Genomic DNA, 19,493 nt, shown 5'->3' on the forward strand with positions numbered 1-19,493 from the left:
AGCCCTCTTCCCCACCATGTCACAGGCTCAGGGCCATCTCCCCCCACCCTAATGTGAGGAACCCCATGGGGTATAGGCGAGGCCTCTGCCGCCCGGTGCTGCCCGGCACCAGCTGCCAGCGTTTGCAGTTTCTCCTCAGCCGGTACCCCAGGCTGCTGGGGGGGAGGCACTGGCACACGCCCACCCCACTCTGAACCCCAGGGGAGAGGCTGGGGGGCAAGAGGGTAGGGATGGCATTTGTCAGCCACTTGCTTGCCTAACACAGCCAGAAAAAAGGAACAGTCATTAAGTCGCCCATTTATGCTCCCAAAGGTTACAGGTGCCCAGAATTTCTGTGTCTGGATTAGCAAAAGCACACATCTTCAGCTGCACCTGCATTTCTGATACCGTCAACACCTACCCCCTTGTCCTCGTCAGTCCCTGGGCCATTCTCGGGCTGACCCCCCACTGAGCGCAGGCAGGGGTCCGGCTCTGGAGAAGGTGGGCTGTGGTCTCACTGAGCTCTAACACCTTCCTCCGACAGGGCCTTGGGGAGCTTCCGAGGTGGCGACCACCCCAGGTGGCCCCCTTCACCCAGCATCCCCCTCTGAGGGGAAGGGCCCCTTCCCACGACTAGATGTGTGTGTCTTGCTATTGTTTTTATGATTACCTTGTTATTGACGCTGAACATTCTGGAACCAGCTTCCTTGGCCAGCATGGGCTGGCCCCTGACCTGGGCCCGCTCCCTCGGAGGAGGTGTTTGACCAGGGTCCGCGGCTCCTGAGGCTGCGGGGCCGGGTCTCCCCTGCTTCCCAGTGTCGCATAGCCCACCTGCCCTGGTGACACAGACAGTCCCTACCCCGGAGCACCCGCGCCAAGTGTCCAGAATGAAAACAGGGGGTGGGTGGGTGGGGGCTCATTCACTTTGATGAGCGCTGCGGCTCAGGGGCATTTCCTGGGTGTCTGGTCGTGCCCCCTAGGTGGGCACGCAAGAGGACAGACTCTCCAGGGGCCGCTGCTGTGCTTAACGGGGGCCGGGACGCTCCTGGGGAAAGCGAGGTGATGTCTCTGTGCTTGGGAAGAAGGGCATTATCTAAACCCCAAACTGTGCCTGCGGTGAGGAAAGACGCCTTCTGATCTCCAAAAGAGGGTTCTGCCCGGGACTGAGGGCTCCCTGCTGCCAGGCAGGCCCGCCTCCTCCCCATCTGTTCTGTGTCAAAGGCCACAGGTCTCGCTTAGCCTCCTTGGGGTGCTGGGGCCCCTTCTCCTCCACGCAGGCCAGGGCTGAGCTGTGCCCTGTGCTCCCACACAGCGTCGGTGTCTGCTGCTGGGATGCAAGGGTGCCTGCTGGAGTCCCAGTGCTGCTGGGGTACAGGGGAAGCCTGCTGGGATCCCACTGGTGCTGGGGTGCAGAGAGGGGGCCTGCCAGGGTCCCAGTGGGGCTGAGGTGCAAGGGGAGGCCCACTGGGGTCCCACTGGTGCTGGGGTGCAAGGGAGAGGAACTGCGGGGGACCCGTACTGCTCCTCTCCCATTCTGTCTTGTGGTGGTTTGGAGCTGTGTGCACCCCAGAAAAACATGTTCTTAAACTTAATCCATCCCTGTGGGCTTGAGCCCATGGGAAGCAGGACCTTCTGATGAGGCTGCTTCAGCTAAGGTGGGGCCCACCTCGGGGTGGGGGGCTTAATCCTATTACTGGAGTCCTTTATAGAGAATGAAATTCAGACAGATACAGGAAAGAACCACAAGAGGCAAGAAGCAGAACCCAGGAGAGAAGAGAAGGACCAGGAGATCCCACCACGTGCCTAGCCCTGTGACAAGGTAAGGACCCCAGGATCAGCCCCAGACCAGCAAGGTCTTCAGGGAGAAAGCAGCACCTGGATTTGGACATTCTCCCAGACTCAAAACCGTGAGCCAATAGATTTCCTATGTTTAAGCCAACCCATTGCATGGCATTTGCTTGAGCAGCCTAAGAAACTGAAACACCCCTGGAGCCTGCTTTGTATGTATTCATTTTCGCACTGAACATAGTACGTTAAGAATACAGCAGAATGAGTTACCTGGAACGGTTTATTTGGGAAGTATTCTAGTACACGAAACCCAATTTCATTTTTATTAAATAGTTACCTGAAGCTCCCTATCCCCACGTTCCCCGGGGCTCCCCGTCCCTCCATGCCCCCTGCCCCGTCCCCCGGGGCTGCATATCCTCCCCGCCCCTTCCCAGCGCCGCCCCGTGGAAGCCCGAGTCCCCTCCACACCCCACTCCTCACGGGGCCGCAGGCCCGGGGAACCCCGCGCGCTTCGCGATCGCGCAAACCTGGAGAATTCCCAAACTCCGCACCGAAACGCGGGGGAAAGAGGCGGCGTTCTCATTGGCCCAGGGGCCCGTCACTCTGCGCCACCGCCTGCCGCCATTGGTTCAGGCGCCCGCGGGAAGGCTGCGCACCGTGGCCGGCCGGAGCCACCGCCTCCGTCCTCGGGAGATTTGTCCCCGGGCGCGCTGGCCTTGGCGGCGTGAACGGCGACCGAGGACGCCGGGACTAAACAGGAGCAACCCAGGGGAAGGAGGCCGTCACGTTCCCGCCCCGGGCCGCTCAAGAAGAAAGCAGCCCCGCCGGCGCTTTGCGCTGATTGGCTGAATGGTAGGAAGGCCGGTGGTGATTGGTCCGGTTGGACGTCTCTCGAAGCGCACGCCGGGCCGCTCATACTTCCGCCGACAGGCCGGCTGGGCGAGCGCCATTGGCCAGACGTGCCCGCCGCGCCCCGCCGCGCCCCGCCGCGCCCCGCCCCTCGGCGGCACGTCACTACCCGGCTTGCCCCGCGCCTGGCGGCTTCTCCCCCGCCCGCTAATGTTTGGGCCAATTCAAGATGGCGGTGCAGGAGTCAGCTGCTCAGCTCTCCATGACCCTCAAGGTGCAGGAGTACCCGACCCTCAAGGTGGGCGTCCGGGGATGGGACGCGTCGTCGCCTCCCGCTGGTGCCCGCGTGTCTCAAGAGACCGGCCCCGGGGGCGGGGGGGAGCTGGGGCGCGGCCCCCCGGTACGGGCTCCCCGAGGGGCGGCTGGTCTGCCTCGGGCCGGGCCCCCGGGCGGCGGGGTCTCCCGGGCCGGGCTCCCCCGGAGGCGACGGCCAGGCGGGCGTGGCTAGCGTGCGGGCACTGGCCGGCTTGCGAGGGCTTCGTGGCAGGGCGGGGAGCGCGTCTTCTCGCCCTCCGGAACGGCAGTGCGGCCCTTGAGCCCTAAAAAGCGTGTCAGCCGCTCGCTGACGCCCTGGGGGTAGGCAGGCTGGCGAAAATGGGGGCTGCGATGGGGGTCGCGGGCCTCAGCTAGAGGTCCCGCCGTGACTGTCGGTCTAGCTGCCCTCCCCGAAGGCTGGTGCCAGAAGGTCGGTGGTTTGGCTTCCAGTCCCTTCTGGGGGAGCCTGCAAGGGGGAGAGACCTGAAGACCCGGTGGAGAACGCTGTTTACTGGGCGTCACCGAACCTGAAATACAGCCCTTGCCACTGGGTTGCCAGCTGTGTGACCTTGGGTGGTCACTTGGCCAAGTCGCATTCCATTAGGGTGAAATTTGCGTTCCTCACGTAGGGGCTGGTGCTACATGGTTAATGAAAGGGTTGATCGTGATTGGAGGGAAGGAAGCACCTGGAAGGAAATTTAAAGGATCAAGGTCACAACATTCCTAGGAGATGTGCAGTTGAGCATTTGTGCTTCTGGATTCCTTTCCCCGAGGGCTCCAGAGTTCTGTCCATATCTGTGATGATGGGGTGGTGGTGGTGGTGGTGGTTTGCTGTGATTACCCCCACCACAAGGTGGTTTTAGCTGAGAGTTGAAGAGCACAGGTTCTTAGCCAGTCTGCCCCCGTGTGCACCCTCAGGAAGCTTCACTGCTCTGATTGTTCACTCCTGCCAAAAGTAGAGAATAATAGCCCCTGTGTCATCTGAGGGTGAAACAAGTAACGATGTGTTTTTAAGACAGGACTGATGTTTGTGAAAAGGTAGCTATTACAGTTGCCACTACTAAGGTGAGACAGTACCCTGGTGCTGGGGACTGAATTGTGTCCCCAAAAAAGGCGTGTTCAGGTCCCACCCCTGGTTCTGTGGGTGTGAGCCCATTTGCGGTTGGACTTTGGAAGATGTTAAGGTGTCCAAACTGAAAGAGGATGGGCTTTAATCGAACATGATTGAAGTCCTTATATACAAAGGAAATCGGACACAGAAGGAGAAGCCACAGGAAGCACCCAGAGGCTGGAGGTCAGCAGAATGCAGAAGAGAAAAACCAAGCGACAGAAAAGTCAGGGACCAAGGATTGCTGGCAGCCAGCCCCACAAGGCCTCAGTCTTCTGGGAGAAAGCATCACCTGGAGGAAGCTTTGATTTTGGACTTCTCCTATCCTCAAAACCGTGAGCCCAACAGTTCCTGTTGCGGAAGCCTGCCCATTGCGTGGCATTTGTTCAGCAGCAGGGAAATGAAGATCCCTGGTGAATGTGTTCTTCGGGAAGGGCGAGCAGTGCTTCTGTCTCTCCTCCCCCTGGGTGAACAGCGCTCTGCCTTGCAGCCCGGGCACAGTCAGCAACAGATTTGGTCAAGGCAGGGAAGGGAGAGGTTGCCGACTTGGACCAAATGCCTGTTTGCCAGACACCTTCAGGATGTGGGCGGTTGGTTTTTTACTTCACTCCCCAAGGTTGGTGGATTGGCCTGTTTTAGAGATCCTGTGGCTCAGAGGTCTATACCGTGCTGCCTGGGGCCCCCGCTGGACATCCCTTGGGGTTGATGTTTACCCCTGCACCTACCCTACCTCCCATCCCCCAAAAAAGAGGCATTGGCGGGGGAGCTTTTAACTGCTGACCTTGTGTCTCACTCATCCCACTTCTAAGGGCCTGTCATTTGTACCGACAGGCAAGAAGTTTCGAAGATAAGAACTATGGGGGCTCATCATTTTCAGTGCTGGCTGGTGAATGTAGAAAACACCAGACAGAAAAGGTTTCCGAAAATCCTTTTGTTGCTCAACAAATGAGCTGGGAAAGGAAATGGAAGGTCTCAGGAAGGAGTTTTCCTTCAGGACCTCCTCTTGGATAATCTGGAATGTAGCGTGTGTTCCCGAGGTGTTAAATAGCATTTGATTGAAACAGTTGTGCGGATACACATACAGGTAAAGAGACAGTATAGTATCATTGTAAGTAAGCTTGCCAGATTTTGAAAATGATTTTAAAAGTGAAATATTGCTGTTAGACATACTACTTCCACCAGTTTTCCTCCTAGATCCCACATAGTAATTCCTCTATTCTTTATTGGCATTTGTATCACCACTGAGTTATTTTTTCCTAGAAAATTCCAGGAGTAATTTTCAGTGGATAATGGGGACATTTTATAGGGAAACTAGGGCTCCTTGATTTAGAAGCGTCAGTTAATGTAGAATTGAACAGGACCCCGGCAGAGCTCATGGGTTTGAGGCCAAGTCCGGTCGCAGTTCGTGTGTGGGCAGTGCGGGTGCAGAGTATGAGGGAGGAGGGTGAGGGCTGGGGGGTTCTGGGAGGCGGGGGACAAGGACAAGTTCTCTTGCAGAGTAACAGGAATGAGCATTTACTGGACTGAGTTTCCACCTGGTGGGGATTAAACCACCTTTCTGTCAAGGAGGCTCACGGACATGGTGGGGAGTGCCTGTCTTCACGCATGCGGCCTCGTGTTTCCCTTTAGCCTCGGCTGGCGGTGGGCTCCTGCGTCCATCCTGGTGCGTGCCTCTTTGGCTCTTATTTCACTGATGAAGCAAGAAGAATGTGGAGTAGCTAAAAGGTGCCCCCGCCAGCAACACACTCGGAGCCTTGGCTCACCTCGTCCCCACTGAGCTCCCGTTCTGCAGCCAGTGGGTGCGTGGGCACAGGCCTCTGCACCACGGCCATTTGGCACATAATCCTTGATTGGGGGTAGGGTGGGGGTGTCCTGTGTGTTGTAGAATGCTCAGCAGTGTTCCTAGCCCTGCCCACCAGGTGCCAGTGGCACCCCCAAAAAGTGTCCCCCTGGGGGGGGCAAAATACCTTCATTGAGAGCCACTGGACTGGATCTTGCTTTATGGGACTGGTCTGCTTTTATAGCTTAAAAACAACACCTGGGGTTGCAGTACATGAGAATGTTTTTGCTGTGGGCTGTGAGTCCTTTTTAATTTTGTTTTTTAGTGAGGCTGTGTGGGCCATGCTGTGGAGCGTGCCTTTGGGGCCCCTACAGGAGGAGAGAGGTAAACGCGGGTGTGTTGTTCAGCGTCTTGAACAGGGAACCTCTATTGTAGTTATTGTCTTAAGTGTTTTTTTTTTTTCTGATTATAAAAGTAATTTATAAAAGTTTATTCTCCAAAGTTTTTAGAGGAAAGAAGAGTGTGGATGGGCATCGGGGGTCTGCTGCTCTTCTGTGGCATGCTGAGGTGTGTGTGCGTGTGTATGTGTGTGTGTGTACACGTGTGCGCTTCTCTTTCCCAGGGCTGAAGGAGAGTCCTGAGACCTTCTTTATTGTTTACTTAATTATTAGGGGGCTTGTGGGTTTGTAGAACAGTCGTGCACCAAGTACAGGATTCCTGTCACCTCCCTGTGGGCACCTGGCACTGGTGCGGAACGCTGGGTGCAGCTGATGGGCGCACGTTTCTGTAATTGCACTGACTGTAGTCCACGGCTCAGCTTAGGGCTCACTGCTGGTGTTGTGCAGCTCCGTGGGTTTCTTTTGAGACCTTTTTACCTCTTTGCTGTGGCACCAAGATCACGGCCCAGAAGGAGGGGCCTGCCCGGGGCTGCTGTAGGCCGTCTCTGGGTTCTGCCTCTCCCTGAGCGTGGCACCGTCCCGTGTCCCGCCGCCTGCCTCGCTGGAGCCTCATCCTGGCCAGGGCCTGCCCAGCTGCTGCCTCCTCAGCTCCACCCTGCTCGTCCTCAGAGGTGGCTGGCTGGGCTGGGCTCCTCTTCCTAAGCGGGGTCTGTAGTCATATTCTCACGTGTCTTTGTGTTCTCCGCAGGAGTGGTTCAATCTGAGGACAGCCTGGGCTTGCATTTGTCATGGAAAACATTGGGTGCCAGGAATGTGCCTCCAATTTTCCAAATATGGTCTGTGCTCTGTATGGGGGACCCCCATGCTCTTTACCTTGAAAACTGTGGTGTGGCTTGCAGCATTTGGACCTCGGGGCCAGGCAGGCTTGTGTTTGGATCCTGGTTATCCTGTATCCTTGAAGGGCAGTCTTTGGTGAATTCTTAACTTTTGACTTTAGATTTTCTGATCTGCAAAATGGAGCCAGTTCTCCCTCAGAAAGTGGTTGCGTAAAAGACACCTGTGTGTGGTGCTCTGGCTAGCCGTGGGAACTTAATTCCCTCTCTCTTGCCAAGCTCAAAACCTTGTTATTCCTTCAAAGCACAGATGCTCCTGCCTGAAACATCCTCCGGTTTCCCTTTAGCCTCCCAGGATCCTCCCAGTCCCTGAAGCTCAGCAGACATGAGGCCTGTCCTCCCACGCATGCCCTTTGGCGACCTTTCAGTCCTCTCAGCTTCCACACCCAGCTGAGGTGTTCTGTGCTTGTGTCTTCTGAGGGGACCACGTCTGCCTTTTTATGCCACATCTTTTCGGAATAGGTGGAATGCTGACAGGATGGAGACAGCGGGTTCTGCTAGCTTGCACAGTTGTTGGGTTTTTGTTTTTTAAGCATCATTATTATTTTTAACAAACTTCAAGTCAGGAAGAGAAAGGGCTCTCTAATAACTAGTTCTCTATGGCAGATGGGTTGCGAGAGGCAGTGCTTACCCCTCCCGGCCTCCCCCCACCACACTCACCGTGGACCCCCAGCATCAGGGGTCTGTAGTAACCACGATAGCTGAGCATGTTACATCTGTCTTTTCAATCCCCGTAACAAACCTGGGAGGTGGGAGCTCTGCGGCTCCGTGGCATAGCATGGGAGAACACAAGGGAAGTGAAGCCCCTCGGCCGGGGCCAGCGGTGCGTGGCAGAGCCGAGCGCCCCAGTCTGCCTGACTGCAGGCCATGCCTGAACCCCTTGCCATACCTCTCAGCAACCGTGAGAGCCCATATGTGCCAGGGCCTGTTAGGGGCCTGGGTGTCGCTGTGAAGCAGATGTGTGTGTGGTCCCTGTGCGCACGCAGCTTATGCCTGGGGCAGGGGTGGGGATCAGACAGGCGGTTCAGGCTCTTTAAAGGTTTTGAGGAAGGCAAGGCCCATGTTGGGCAGAGCAAGGAATTTGATGGCTTGGGCTGGTGGCTGGGAAGTTGTAGTTTAGATTGGCAAAGCTCTGTGGCTGTGGTGGCTTCTTGGCAGGCCCACTTGGGTGGCATGGCTTGGGGTGTTTCAGAGCCATGCGGAGATCATAATGCCAGCTGTGGGCGAGCAGATGCCCCTGGGAAGGCAGGTCAGCGTCCTAGATGGAGACCCCTTCTCTGCAGAAGGGCAGCAGACCAGCGTCCGTTCTTTCTTTCTGGGCGTGGGTCTAGGTGGAGTGGGGGTTTTGTGCTGACCAGGCACAGTTTGTGCCATAGGTAAGTTCCTGTTGACTACTTTTAGGTATGTTGTTTCAGAGGCTTTATACCTAAGAACCGTTGCTTTGGAAACTTTCTGGGAGAGAGAACTATTTATTGTTTTGATAACTCAAACCGCTCGGCTCACTGTGGCTTTGCCGACAGGTCTCACCTTGAATTCCTGGCTGTGAGCCTCAGAGGGGCCCTGGTGCTGCCCCTGCCTCCACCCCGCTCTGGGCCAGCCTCTCTTCACCCTCTCCTCCCGCTGTCCGCGAGGACTTGGCTTCCCCCTGAGTAAAGAGAGCTCTTGGGGAGAGAAGGGCTCAGCCTGCTCTGGGGGCTGCCCCTGCCCCCTCGAGTCAGGATGCGCTCGGCGCCCAGCATCGCCACAGCACTCGGCTCTCCTCCTTCCAGCATCAGCGGTGCTGCCCAGGCGCTCCCACCAAGCGGCAGACACCGCTCATTGCTCCCTGTAGACACGCTCATTGCTCCCTGTAGACACGCTCATTGCTCCCTGTAGCCGAACCTTGCCTCCTGCCCTCACGTCTTCCTCCAGCTGCTGCTTCCTTCCTCTGCGTCCTTCTTCCAGGGCCTCTTTCCCACCTCCCTAAATCAGGGTCTTGCCCCCAATATGCCTCCAAAGTGTTCTCATCAGGGTCATGATCGACACGTTGCTGAAAATGTGCCCCCCCCCCCAAATGCTGTGTGCCTGGCTCCCGCGTAGCCATCCTCTCCATTCTCTTCATTCCTCCCAGTTGTGGGGTGCTCAGGTTCTGTCTTGGGGTCTATGCACGTTTCTGTTTTTGTGGCTGAACCTGGTAATGGCACTGGCCGCGAGGCCTTACAGACTCCCTGTCCTCGTGACCCCCTGCACCCCCAGCCAGGCCCTGCCTCCACCTCCTTAGCCAGGTGCTGGCTTGTGCACTCTCTTTGGAGTTGGGAGACATCTTGGAGATCCCTGTACAAAACCAAATGCCTGGTCTCTGCCACCTCTTGCCGCTTGTTCAGGCCTGAGCCCTGGGAGGTGAGCTTGCCTCTTTCTCCTGGGTCCTTCATTGGGTCCCCTCGCAGTCCGTGCCAGCTGGTGGAGCTCCAGCCCTCACCTCCGAAGGCGCAGGCCGGAGGGAAGCATAAGGGAGAAGGGCACCCCTCCCCTTGGGCTACTCTGTGGGGAGCCTTCCCAGAGGCTCCTTGGCCAGGCATGTGGCCATCTCTAGGTTAAAGGGACCTGAAAGAAATCAGCCAGTTGTGGGCTCCTTGCTGCCCTGGATTCCCTGCTGCTCCTTGTGCTACCCCATTTGGTTCTTTGTCAGACTCTCCCATCCATGTAGCTGGGGGCTTTGTTTTGTTCACGTCTGTATTCACAGACCCTAGGAGTGTTTGGCATGTAGAGGAGGGAGGTGTGATAAATGAATTTCACTTTGCTCTCGTTAGAAAATCCCTTCTTGAAACATGTCTCGCTTTTGTCCACCTGATGTGCTCCCTAGTGCTTAGGGGGCGTGCACAGACATCTGGTGAGGCCGGCCTTTTGAGCTTTCTCATCACCACCTTCTCACCCACTTACCCTTGTGCTGCAGCCTAAGCTCCCCATCCTTCTGTCCCTTTAATTGTTCTGGCTAGACAAAATGCAGCCCTGGGTAAGTCTCAGACTGTGCTTGGCCCTGGCATGGCCACTCATGGCTGGAAGAAAACTGCCGACCACAGAGGGGCCGCTCTAGGTCAACCCACCTTGCTGGCCTCGAGGAGCTGTTGGCACTGTTGGGCGGCACGGAGACGTTCCTTCAGGCCCTCACCCCACCACAGACCTCGCATACCCCCCCATCAGACCTCCAGCACCTGCTCCCCCACGCCCGCCCTCAGCTGGCGGCTGGTTCTGCTTTGTTCCCTGGGCCCGTGCCCCGAGTCTCCCTCCTGCCGTGACTGTGCTCTGCTGCCATCCCCTGCTCAGCCTCAGTCCCCTCCTGCTGGCTCCGTGTCGTCTCGAGTGTGCCCCCCCAGCCCCACGGCCTCTTCCCTGGTTTGCCCTGTTGCGCTATGGGGTCCCCTGTGGTGCTGGCCTGGATCCCACCCCGTGGTGCTCCCTCTGCCTTGGAGCCGGTTTCTCCTCTGCCTCCTTCCTGCTTGCGACTGCTCCTTCTCTTCTCTTGCTGACCCATCTGCATCTTTTTGATCATCAAATATTGGGGTGCCCCAGGCCCAGTCCATGGCCCTCATCTCTGCTAATACTTCCTCTCGGATGATTACGTGTGGGTTTGTAGGCTGTGAGGACTCTGTGTATATGCTGATGTCCCAAATTTGTACCTGACCCAGACTTCTCCTTGAATTCCAGCATGTCTCAGCCTGGAGCTCTGTAAGACATCTCAGTGTGTTTAAACCTGAACTCTCACTCTCACCTGCCTTCCCCCCAACCTGCTCTGCCACCTCCCCCTTCTCAGTGAAGGGCAGCTCCTCCTCCTTGTCTGGCGCAGGCCAGGGCCTCGAAGGCAGCCTCGACCCCACTGTCTTCCCACGTCGCAGCTGACCCGTCCATGCGTCCTCTGCGCTTCAGCTTCAGAACCCCTGCGGGATCTGACTGCCTCCTCCTTCTCATGGCTGAAGCCACCCGGCCCCTCTGGTCACCACAGCAGCCTCCTGACCACCCCTGCTCTGCCCTCGCCTGCTGCGGTCAGTTCCCACCAGCCAGCACAGCACCAGATCGTGCTCTTCTCCTGGCCAGGTTCCTTCCCTCCTGCTCAGGACAAAAGCCAAGGTCATTAAGGCCCCCCAGGCTCTTTGTGACTCGGCTCCCTGCCTCCTCCGCTCTCCTGGGTGCTCCCAGAGCCCCAGTGGCCCCCCGCTGCTGCTGGGACGTCCGGCACGCTGACAGCTCAGGGCCTTCGCCGTGTCCACTCCACCCAGGATGCCCGTACCCAGGGCACCACAGGCCTCTCCCTGTCTGTCTTCGGGTCTCCCTTCAGGGTCACCTTTTCAGTGAGGCCTTCCCCGATCACCCACTTTAAACTTGCAGCCCTCCATCCACCCTTCCTCCTTAGCTGTCGCTGGCGTCTGGGTTGTAGTTTGCTTTCTGTCTGTTCCTGACCACGGGTGAGAAGCTCTGTCGTGGGCGGGGAACAAGTAGCTCTTCCGTTAATGGAGGAATGCATAAATGTTATTTTGACAGTTCTGGCCACAGCAGTTAAGGCTTGAAACACAAATAAGATAACTGTTAGAAAGTTGGGGACACAACATGTTTATGGAAAACAGTTAGAATTAGCAAGAAGGATCAACATTGTAAGTCAACATCATAATAAATACACAGAAACCAGTCACTTTTTTGTATGCCGGCCATAACCAGTTGGGACTATTTTATGGGAAAATATCCATTCATAGCAGCCTGAAGAGAATAGAAATAAAATATCCAGGATGAACTTTTGAAGCCTGTGGTGGGCACTGAGGGAAACACGAAGCGTGTCTTAGCAGGGACCTGGAGGAAGGCTGGTGTTAGCAGGAAGTGCAGTGTTTCTGTGTGAACGTACTTGAAGGAAGTTGTGAAGATGTCACCTGGCTTCCCTGTGCCTGGTAATAAGGGGAACACCTGGAGGGCCGGGTCTCCCCACCAGCACCAGTGCTGAGTGTGGAACTGCCCAAGTAACAGCCTTGTTGCGTTTGTGTATTTCCTCTAGAAAGAGAAAAAGTGAGCTTTGCCGAAGCTTCCAACACGCCAGGGGCTGGGACCTGACTCAGGGCCGCATGTGGCTTGCGTGCTGCACTTCGTGTGCGCTGATCCACGGGACGAGAGGACACCCCACTGCCATGAGCTGCAGCCCCGGAGCCCCAGACCTGGGCATGCAGGGGTTGGTGCCTCGCTGAGCATGTGCACAGCTCACACTTAGTTTACTCTTACTGCCTTTTTGGAGATGGCCGTTGCCGTAGGAAGATTTCTCCTAGGGAACGGCAGGCTGGGGAGGAGGCAAATGAGGCCGGCACACAAGGAGGGCAAGGAGGCCCCGGCGGCCCCCTCCCCACCTCCCCTGGCCTTCTCCGTCAGCCACTTTGCTAGGGGAACGAGTGACTGGGCTCTTCAGATCCCCTTGGAAGTTAACCAGAAACTTGTCAGTTTCAAGTAGCCTGTTGAAAAGAAGGGGTGTGGACCACTGCTGGCCGTTTTGGGACACCTTCCTCGGGCATGTGCTGTGTCTGCAGAGGTCAGCTTGTGATGGTGCGAAGCCACCAGGACTCACAAGCCTGTCCTGCGTTGCACACTAGCCACTGAGACGGACTCTCCGGGACCGCCCTTTGGTGCTCTGTCCAGCCTGAGTTATTGTCACCAGCGTTACCAGCATTGGGATATTTACAGACCTCTTCTGAGGATTCTCTCTTGATTGTGAAAGACAAAAACCACATGCCATTGGGGAAGCGTTTCCTTCCTGCACTGGTGAAAATGGCTGAAAACATTATGATGACAAACTGAAGTGCATTTCTTTGTCAGCAAATACTGTCACAAAACCCACAGCAAACACTGGAGAAAGTGTGAAGCACGAATGAGGCAGTGTGGGAAGAGTGTTCTAGAGCGTATGAAAGTGCAGATGTGTCACATGAGCCGCAGCTTATGGTGCTTGCCAGATTCAGTTTCAGTAACAAAAACAGGAAGAATCCCTTTTTCTGAGTCACTGAAGGGGAAATGTGCTGAAGAAAATGTAATTTAACATTAGTTAACTAGATGGAGAGATCCTGTGATCTTAAAAGCTGTAATGCAACACATACCAAGGATAAAATGAATACGTTTGATTAATAAAAGCTTAAATCTTTTGGTGTAACCAGATAAAATAGGACCAGAATTTAAAAACAAATAGAAAAAAAGTATTGTCACCAAATACGAACCATAAAGAGCTGGCTCAAATCGAGGAGAAAGATGCAAGACCTACTCTCCTCCCTGCAAGCGTTGGACAAGGGATGCAGACAAACCGTGTGGAGGGAAAAATGTATTACGTTGAAACATATACAATTTTCTTTTGTTGGTTAAAATGTAAATAGCATATCATTATTCCTTATGAGTGAATATGGATACAAAATTATGAGCAAATTGAATCTAGCAACACATCAAAGGACTTCATAACGTGCACAAGTGGGATTTATCCCAGGAATGGCGGGTTGGTTACACGTGAACATCAGCGTAATACCCCATATTAGTATAGAACAAAAACCAACGATCATCTCAAAAGACACAGAAGAAGCATTTGACTAAATCTAACACCCTATTATGATAAAAACACTGAAAAACAAAACTAGGATTAGAAAGGACTTATCTTATTCCTGATGAAGGACATTTACAAAAAACCCATAGCTACCATCATACTTGATGGTGAAAGATTGAAAGCTTTCCCTGTAAAAATTTAATTCAAGTGGATCAGAGACCTAAATTTAAAAACTAAACCTATAAAATTCCTGGAAGAAAACAAAGGGGTAAGTCTTTATGACCTTGGATTAGACAGTGGTTTCTCAGGTCAAACACTTAAAGCCTGAGCAACTAAAATGAAATAAGCAGAACTTCATTAAAATTAAAAATTTTTGCATTTCAAGGGGCACTATTGAGAAAGGAAAAATACAGCACATGGCATGGGAGAAAATATTTGCAAATCATGTATCTCATAAGGGTCTAACATCCAAAAGATATATTAAAAAATCCTCTTAGAACTTAATAAAAGACAGCCCAAGTAAAAAATGAGCAAAGGGATTTGAATAGACTTCTCGAAAGTAGATATGCAAATAGCCAATAAGCATGTGAAAAGATGCTCAACATCATCAGTCATTAGGGAAATATAAATTAAAACCACAGTGAGACACCACGCCCGCTTTAGAAAGGCCCTAAGCAAAAAGATGGAAGGTAAAAATGTGGAGAAATTGAAATCTGTATATATTGCTGATGGGATTGGGAAATGCAGTTGCTTGGAAATCAGTGTAGCCATTCCTCAAAATCTTCAATATAAAAGTTACCATATGACCCAGCAATTCCACTGCTGGGTATATACCCAAGAGAATTGAAAGCGTGCCCACACAAAATCTTGTAATGAATTTTCGTAGCCTCATTTCCATAAGAGCCAAAAGGTGAAACAACCCAAATGTCCAGCAACTGATTGGATAAACAAAATGTGGTTTATTCCTACAGTAGAGTGCCCTTCCGCCATAAAGAGGAATGCAGTTCTGGTACATGCTACATCGTGAATGAACCTTGCAAACACCAGGCTTAGTCAAGAAGCTAAACACAAAAGGCTATATATATTTTGTATGATTCTCTTTAGATGAAATAAATATTCAGAGTAGGCAAATTCTTAGAGGTCAAAAGTAGATTGGTGGTTGCCTAGGGCTGGGGGTGTTGGGGAGGAATTTCCGGGTCTGGGGCTTCATTTGGGGCATGGAAATGTTCTGGAATTAGATAGTGGTCGTGGTTGCACAACCTTGTGAATATACTAGAAGCCACAAAATTGTGCCTTTTTTAAAAAATTTTTATGGGAAAACAGATTCATAGTACAAAATTTGGCATTTTAACCATTTTTGAATGACAGTTCAATGCTATTACATTCATAATGTGCTACTTTCACCACCATCCATTATCACAACTTTCGTCACCCAACAGAAACTCTGTACCCATTAGGCATGAAGGACCTCGTCCTCCCTGCAGCCACTGGTGACTTCTGTGCTGCTCTCTGTTTCTGCATGTGCTTTTTCCAGACGTTTCATGTGAGTGGCATCAGACAGTATTCATCCTGTTGTGCTTGGTTTATTTCACTCAGCCTAGTGTCTTCAAGGTTCGTCCATGTTGTCACGTGTCCCAGAGCTTCCCTCCTCAGAACTGGACAGCAGTCCATTGTGTGGACGGACAGCATGTAACCGCGCAGGTTGGTGGATGCTTAGATTGTCTCCACCATTGGTGACGGTGAGGGACGCTGCTGTGGACATTGGTGTGTGGGTGTCTGTCTGAGTCCCTCCTTCAGTTCTCGTGGGCGCGTATCCCTAGAAGTGGTAATTCTATGGTTAACTTTTTGAGGAAGCTATACCCCTTTAAAGGGTAAATTTTATGGTATAAAAATTTTATCAATGAAAAAATTGATATCATTGAAGAAAAGGTGGCATACCAGCTTTTTCCTGTGATACAGCCTGACGGACGATGAGTGAGCACGTGTGCACAGCTGCGGTCACGCTCTGGGGGCGTCTGAGGAGTGCTGCACACACGCACAGGCCTTGTTGCAGGAAGGACCCCGCAAGAAGAAACACTGGGTCCAGGGGAACGGCTCGTGGATGGTGCCGAGAGCTCCTGCCAGGTGCCTCCCCAAAACCTTTGCCAGTTCACCTCTTCCTAGGAATCAGCCCTACTCCAGCCAGTGGCAAGAGGCCACGTGTCCCACCGCCTGGCCTGGCCAGCACGGGGGCAGTCTCCTTCACTGGAGCTGCCCTGGTGTGCAGTGGCTCCTGTCAAGGATATAACATGTGTTTCTCTGATGGCTGGTGGTGATACACGAGCTGCAGCTCTTCGTGTATGTTTTGTGAAGCTTTGGGAGTGTTTGTCTTCGTGTCGTTTGCATATATTATGTCCCTCAGAAAAAGCCGTATTCTTTAATGCAGTCTTGTGGGGACAGATTAGTTTTTTGATTGAGTGCTTCCATGGTGATGTGGGCGCTCTCAGTCAACTGTGGGTGAGACCTTTGATTAAATTCTCTCCATGGAGATATGGATCCCAGCCCATTCAGGGTGGTCTTGATTTAATCACTGGTGTCCTATAAAAGGAGCTCACAGACAGAAGGACCTCAGAGCAGCCGAGAGGGACATTTTGAAGAGAAGCTAAGAGCTGTCTCTGACACTTGTAGATGCTTGGAGGTGCAGACAGAAGGACTTTTAAGCTACGAGATGAAGCCCAGAGGTTGCCCAGGGATATGCTAAGACCAGACTCCCAGGTGTTTAGAGAGAAATGTCTTGGGAGAAAAAACCATGAACAAACAGGAGCTGAGAGAGGAGCTGGAACACAACCCGGGATCAAGAGATGCCAGCCACGTGCCTTCCCAGCTATAACAGGTTTTCTGGATGCCATTAGTCATCCTTCAGTGAAGGTATCTGTATATGCCTTAGTTTGGACACTTTTGTAGCCTTAGAACAGTTAGTTTGTAACCTAATAAATCCACTTTATAAAAGCCAGTCTGTTTCTGGTGTTTTGCATAAAAGCAGCATTAGCAAACCAGAACCATCTTTTTATTGTTGAGTTCTAAGGGATCTAAATAGGGTGTAGAAACCAGGCTCTTACCAGAGAATTGTTTTTAGAGGAGCAGAGGTTTTAGTTTTAGTAAGGTTTAGTTTATTAATATTTCTTTTATGGTTACTGCATTTTGCTTCCTTTCTAGAATCTTGATCCATTTCAAGGTCGTGAAGATTTTCTCCCGTGTTTTCTTCTAGAGGTTTTACAGTTTTGTGTTTTGTGTTTACGCCAAGGAGGCTCGTGTGAGGTAAGGGTGGAGGCTTGCTCTGTTCTAGCCCTGGCGCGGTTGTGGCCCCGACCGTCCTTTCCCTCTGGGCGGCCGACATCGACGTCCGCATCTGGGTCCTGCGTCCTCTGGGGAGCCCTGCGTCCGTCTCGGGCCGGACCACACTGTCTTGGTCATGGCAGCTTTGTAGATAGCTTCATTTGAAATCAGGTACCAGAGCCCATATTTTATCAAAGCTGTCAGGAATGTGTTTTATATATATATATATTTTTTCAGAATGTGTTCTAGAAGTCTGTTAACTTATAAAATGTGCAGCCATGTTATCTGCACTTCCTTGGGCTGACTGCATCTTTTGGTGGTTTCTTTCCTTACTGCCGTTCCTGGCACTCTTTATGGCCTTCTGGACTTACTTTTGCTTCCCTGAGGACTCTGTCCAGGAATTTTGAGTCCCTACAGATTTGAGATAATTTTGCCGTCATTCTGGAATGATAATTTGGCAGGTTTAGAATTTTTGGCATTTCTGAAACTCCATTCATTCTTTGGCAGATACCCTTAGGGGAGGAGACCATGAAGGAGCCATTGGTGCTGGCAGCAGAGAGAGTGCTGAAAAGAGGAGAGGAGGCCGGCTGGGTAGTTGGGGAAGGAGGCCAAGGAGCATGGGGAGGGGTTTGGGGACGGGAAGTAGCGCCTGGCACGGTAGAAGTCCCTGCAGGGTTGGGCCCAGCACCCACAAGCTCCGGGCCCTAGGCTGGCAGGCTCTCAGACACATGCCCTGGGGTGGAGGTACAAGCACCGAGGTAGGGCCAGCGGGCAGGGTGAGGTGGACTTGGGCTTGGGCCTTCCTGAGGACACACCGGGCTCGGACACAGCTGTAGGCAGAGCAGGGCCCTGTGGATGCCAGGCCTGTGCCAGTGCAGAGGACGGCCTCGAGCATGGGCAGGCTGGAGTGCCTTTGGGGACTGTCATCACAGTGGGTCTGCGATGTGGCCTGTGTGCCACATGGGCTGTGCTGGGTGTGTGCAGCAACCCTCGGGCCCCCCCCCCCCCCCCCGCTGCAAGGATTTAGGTTGTTTTGACTGTACCCCAAGAGTGTATCAGGGTGGGAGAGGGTTAATTGGACTTTTAACCTCCCAGTGCGAATTGTTGGGATGGGGAACTGTGTTACAGCATCACTTGCCTCTTTTTGGGGTGGAAGTTAAAACTGAGCGAGACACTGAGTTTGGAGGACTTGCTCTGAGCCTGCCCTTCATTCCCGTCAGTCTGAGCTGAGCGCCCAGGATCTGCTGCGGCAGTGTCAGCACAAGCCCCTTGCGGGTGAGTCGGTAGGCCAGGGGCGAGCTGGTCTCCATGTGGGACCTGTCATGTCCAATACACGTCTGTGGTGCGTGTGTGGCCTGGGTGCTTCACGGGCTGTGGGGGCCTCAGCCTCCAAGTCGCCCTGGAGCTGCTCTCGCCATCCCTGGTATGCGCTTGGACTGAAAAATGTGGCAGTTTTGTAGTTTTTTCCTTTTAACCTGTTATGTTTGTTTTGATTATGTTTATTGAAATATAAATTTAATGTCTGAACCTGATAGAAAAAGTTGGGAGCTTGTATATTGTACCTTGTATCTTAGGATTCGCCTCACTCATCTTTTAGTAATTCATTTGTATTGTGTTTTGTGAGCATGTCAGCCCAGGTCAGATTGGAGTGAGAACAAGGCCCTGGTTTGGTGTCACCAGGGGTTGAGGGGCTCCTGAGTTGTGGGGGAGCCGACCCAGTGTCGTCTCGGAGCACGAGCTGCAGAACCCGGCTTACTGGGCTTCTGTCCAAGCCCTGAGGCTCCCTGTGTGTCTGCAGGTGCCTGGCATGTGGGTTAGATGTTGGGACGGGGAAGCCTCTGGGGTACCCTGTGTTGTTCCAGCTGCTGACCAGTCTCTGGCAGCCCTGGAGCTGAGCACTTTCTTTTTCAAAATGATAGAATGGTAAGAAGTAACTAAGGTCCTGAAACGTGACAATGTGGATGAGCCTTGAGGGCATAAGGCTGAGTGAAAAAGTCAGACACAAAAGGAGAGGTATTATACAATGTCACTAATATGAATCCCCTGGATAACGTAAAATCAGTGTCTTATAATATGGAATATAGGGGAGTTAGGGATAGAAGCTGGAGCGGGGGAATGATGACCTAATGTGTGTAGACTTGTTAACGACATTGAACTTGAAGGTGTGGGAATGGACAGAGGTGATGATAGTTCATTAGTGGGATTATTGAAGGCGAACAGGATTGAAAGGGGTTGTTTAAAGTCATATGTCTCACAGATCAGCACTGTAAATATATATAAGTTCTTGCACGATCTACTTCTAAGGTATGACACTTGTACAGAGTTAACGGCAGAGTGGTATATAGAAAAACTACCTATTACAGACTATGGACTATATTTAATAGGAGCACCTTACTAGTACCACACCAATACTAGGGGAATAATTGGGGGGAGGGGCAGGAAATAAGAGCTATGGGGTATTGGGGGTTATGATAATTGTCTAAAATTGAGAGTGGTGATGAATTGTACAACTAAGTGAGGATAATGTGAGACAGTAGTT

General features: G+C 52.8%; 1 protein-coding gene across 3 annotated transcripts in view; it reads left to right on the plus strand.

Annotated features, from left to right (window-relative positions):
* Positions 1-2,793: 2,793 nt before the first annotated feature.
* Positions 2,794-19,493, plus strand: part of MAEA (macrophage erythroblast attacher, E3 ubiquitin ligase) — a 47,663-nt gene continuing 30,963 nt past the window's right edge. For 2 of the 3 annotated variants that reach the window (XM_037829210.1, XM_037829211.1), the window contains exon 1: positions 2,794-2,914. In XM_037829210.1, the coding sequence (XP_037685138.1) occupies positions 2,846-2,914 (69 nt within the window). In that variant the 5' untranslated portion in view covers positions 2,794-2,845. Of the gene's footprint in view, positions 2,915-6,144; positions 6,204-19,493 lie in introns of all 3 variants that reach the window. The other variant, XM_037829212.1, reaches the window with a different exon arrangement.

This window comes from Choloepus didactylus, chromosome 3 (genome assembly GCF_015220235.1).
Source record: "Choloepus didactylus isolate mChoDid1 chromosome 3, mChoDid1.pri, whole genome shotgun sequence".
In the NCBI taxonomy this organism is placed as follows: Eukaryota; Metazoa; Chordata; class Mammalia; order Pilosa; family Megalonychidae; genus Choloepus; species Choloepus didactylus.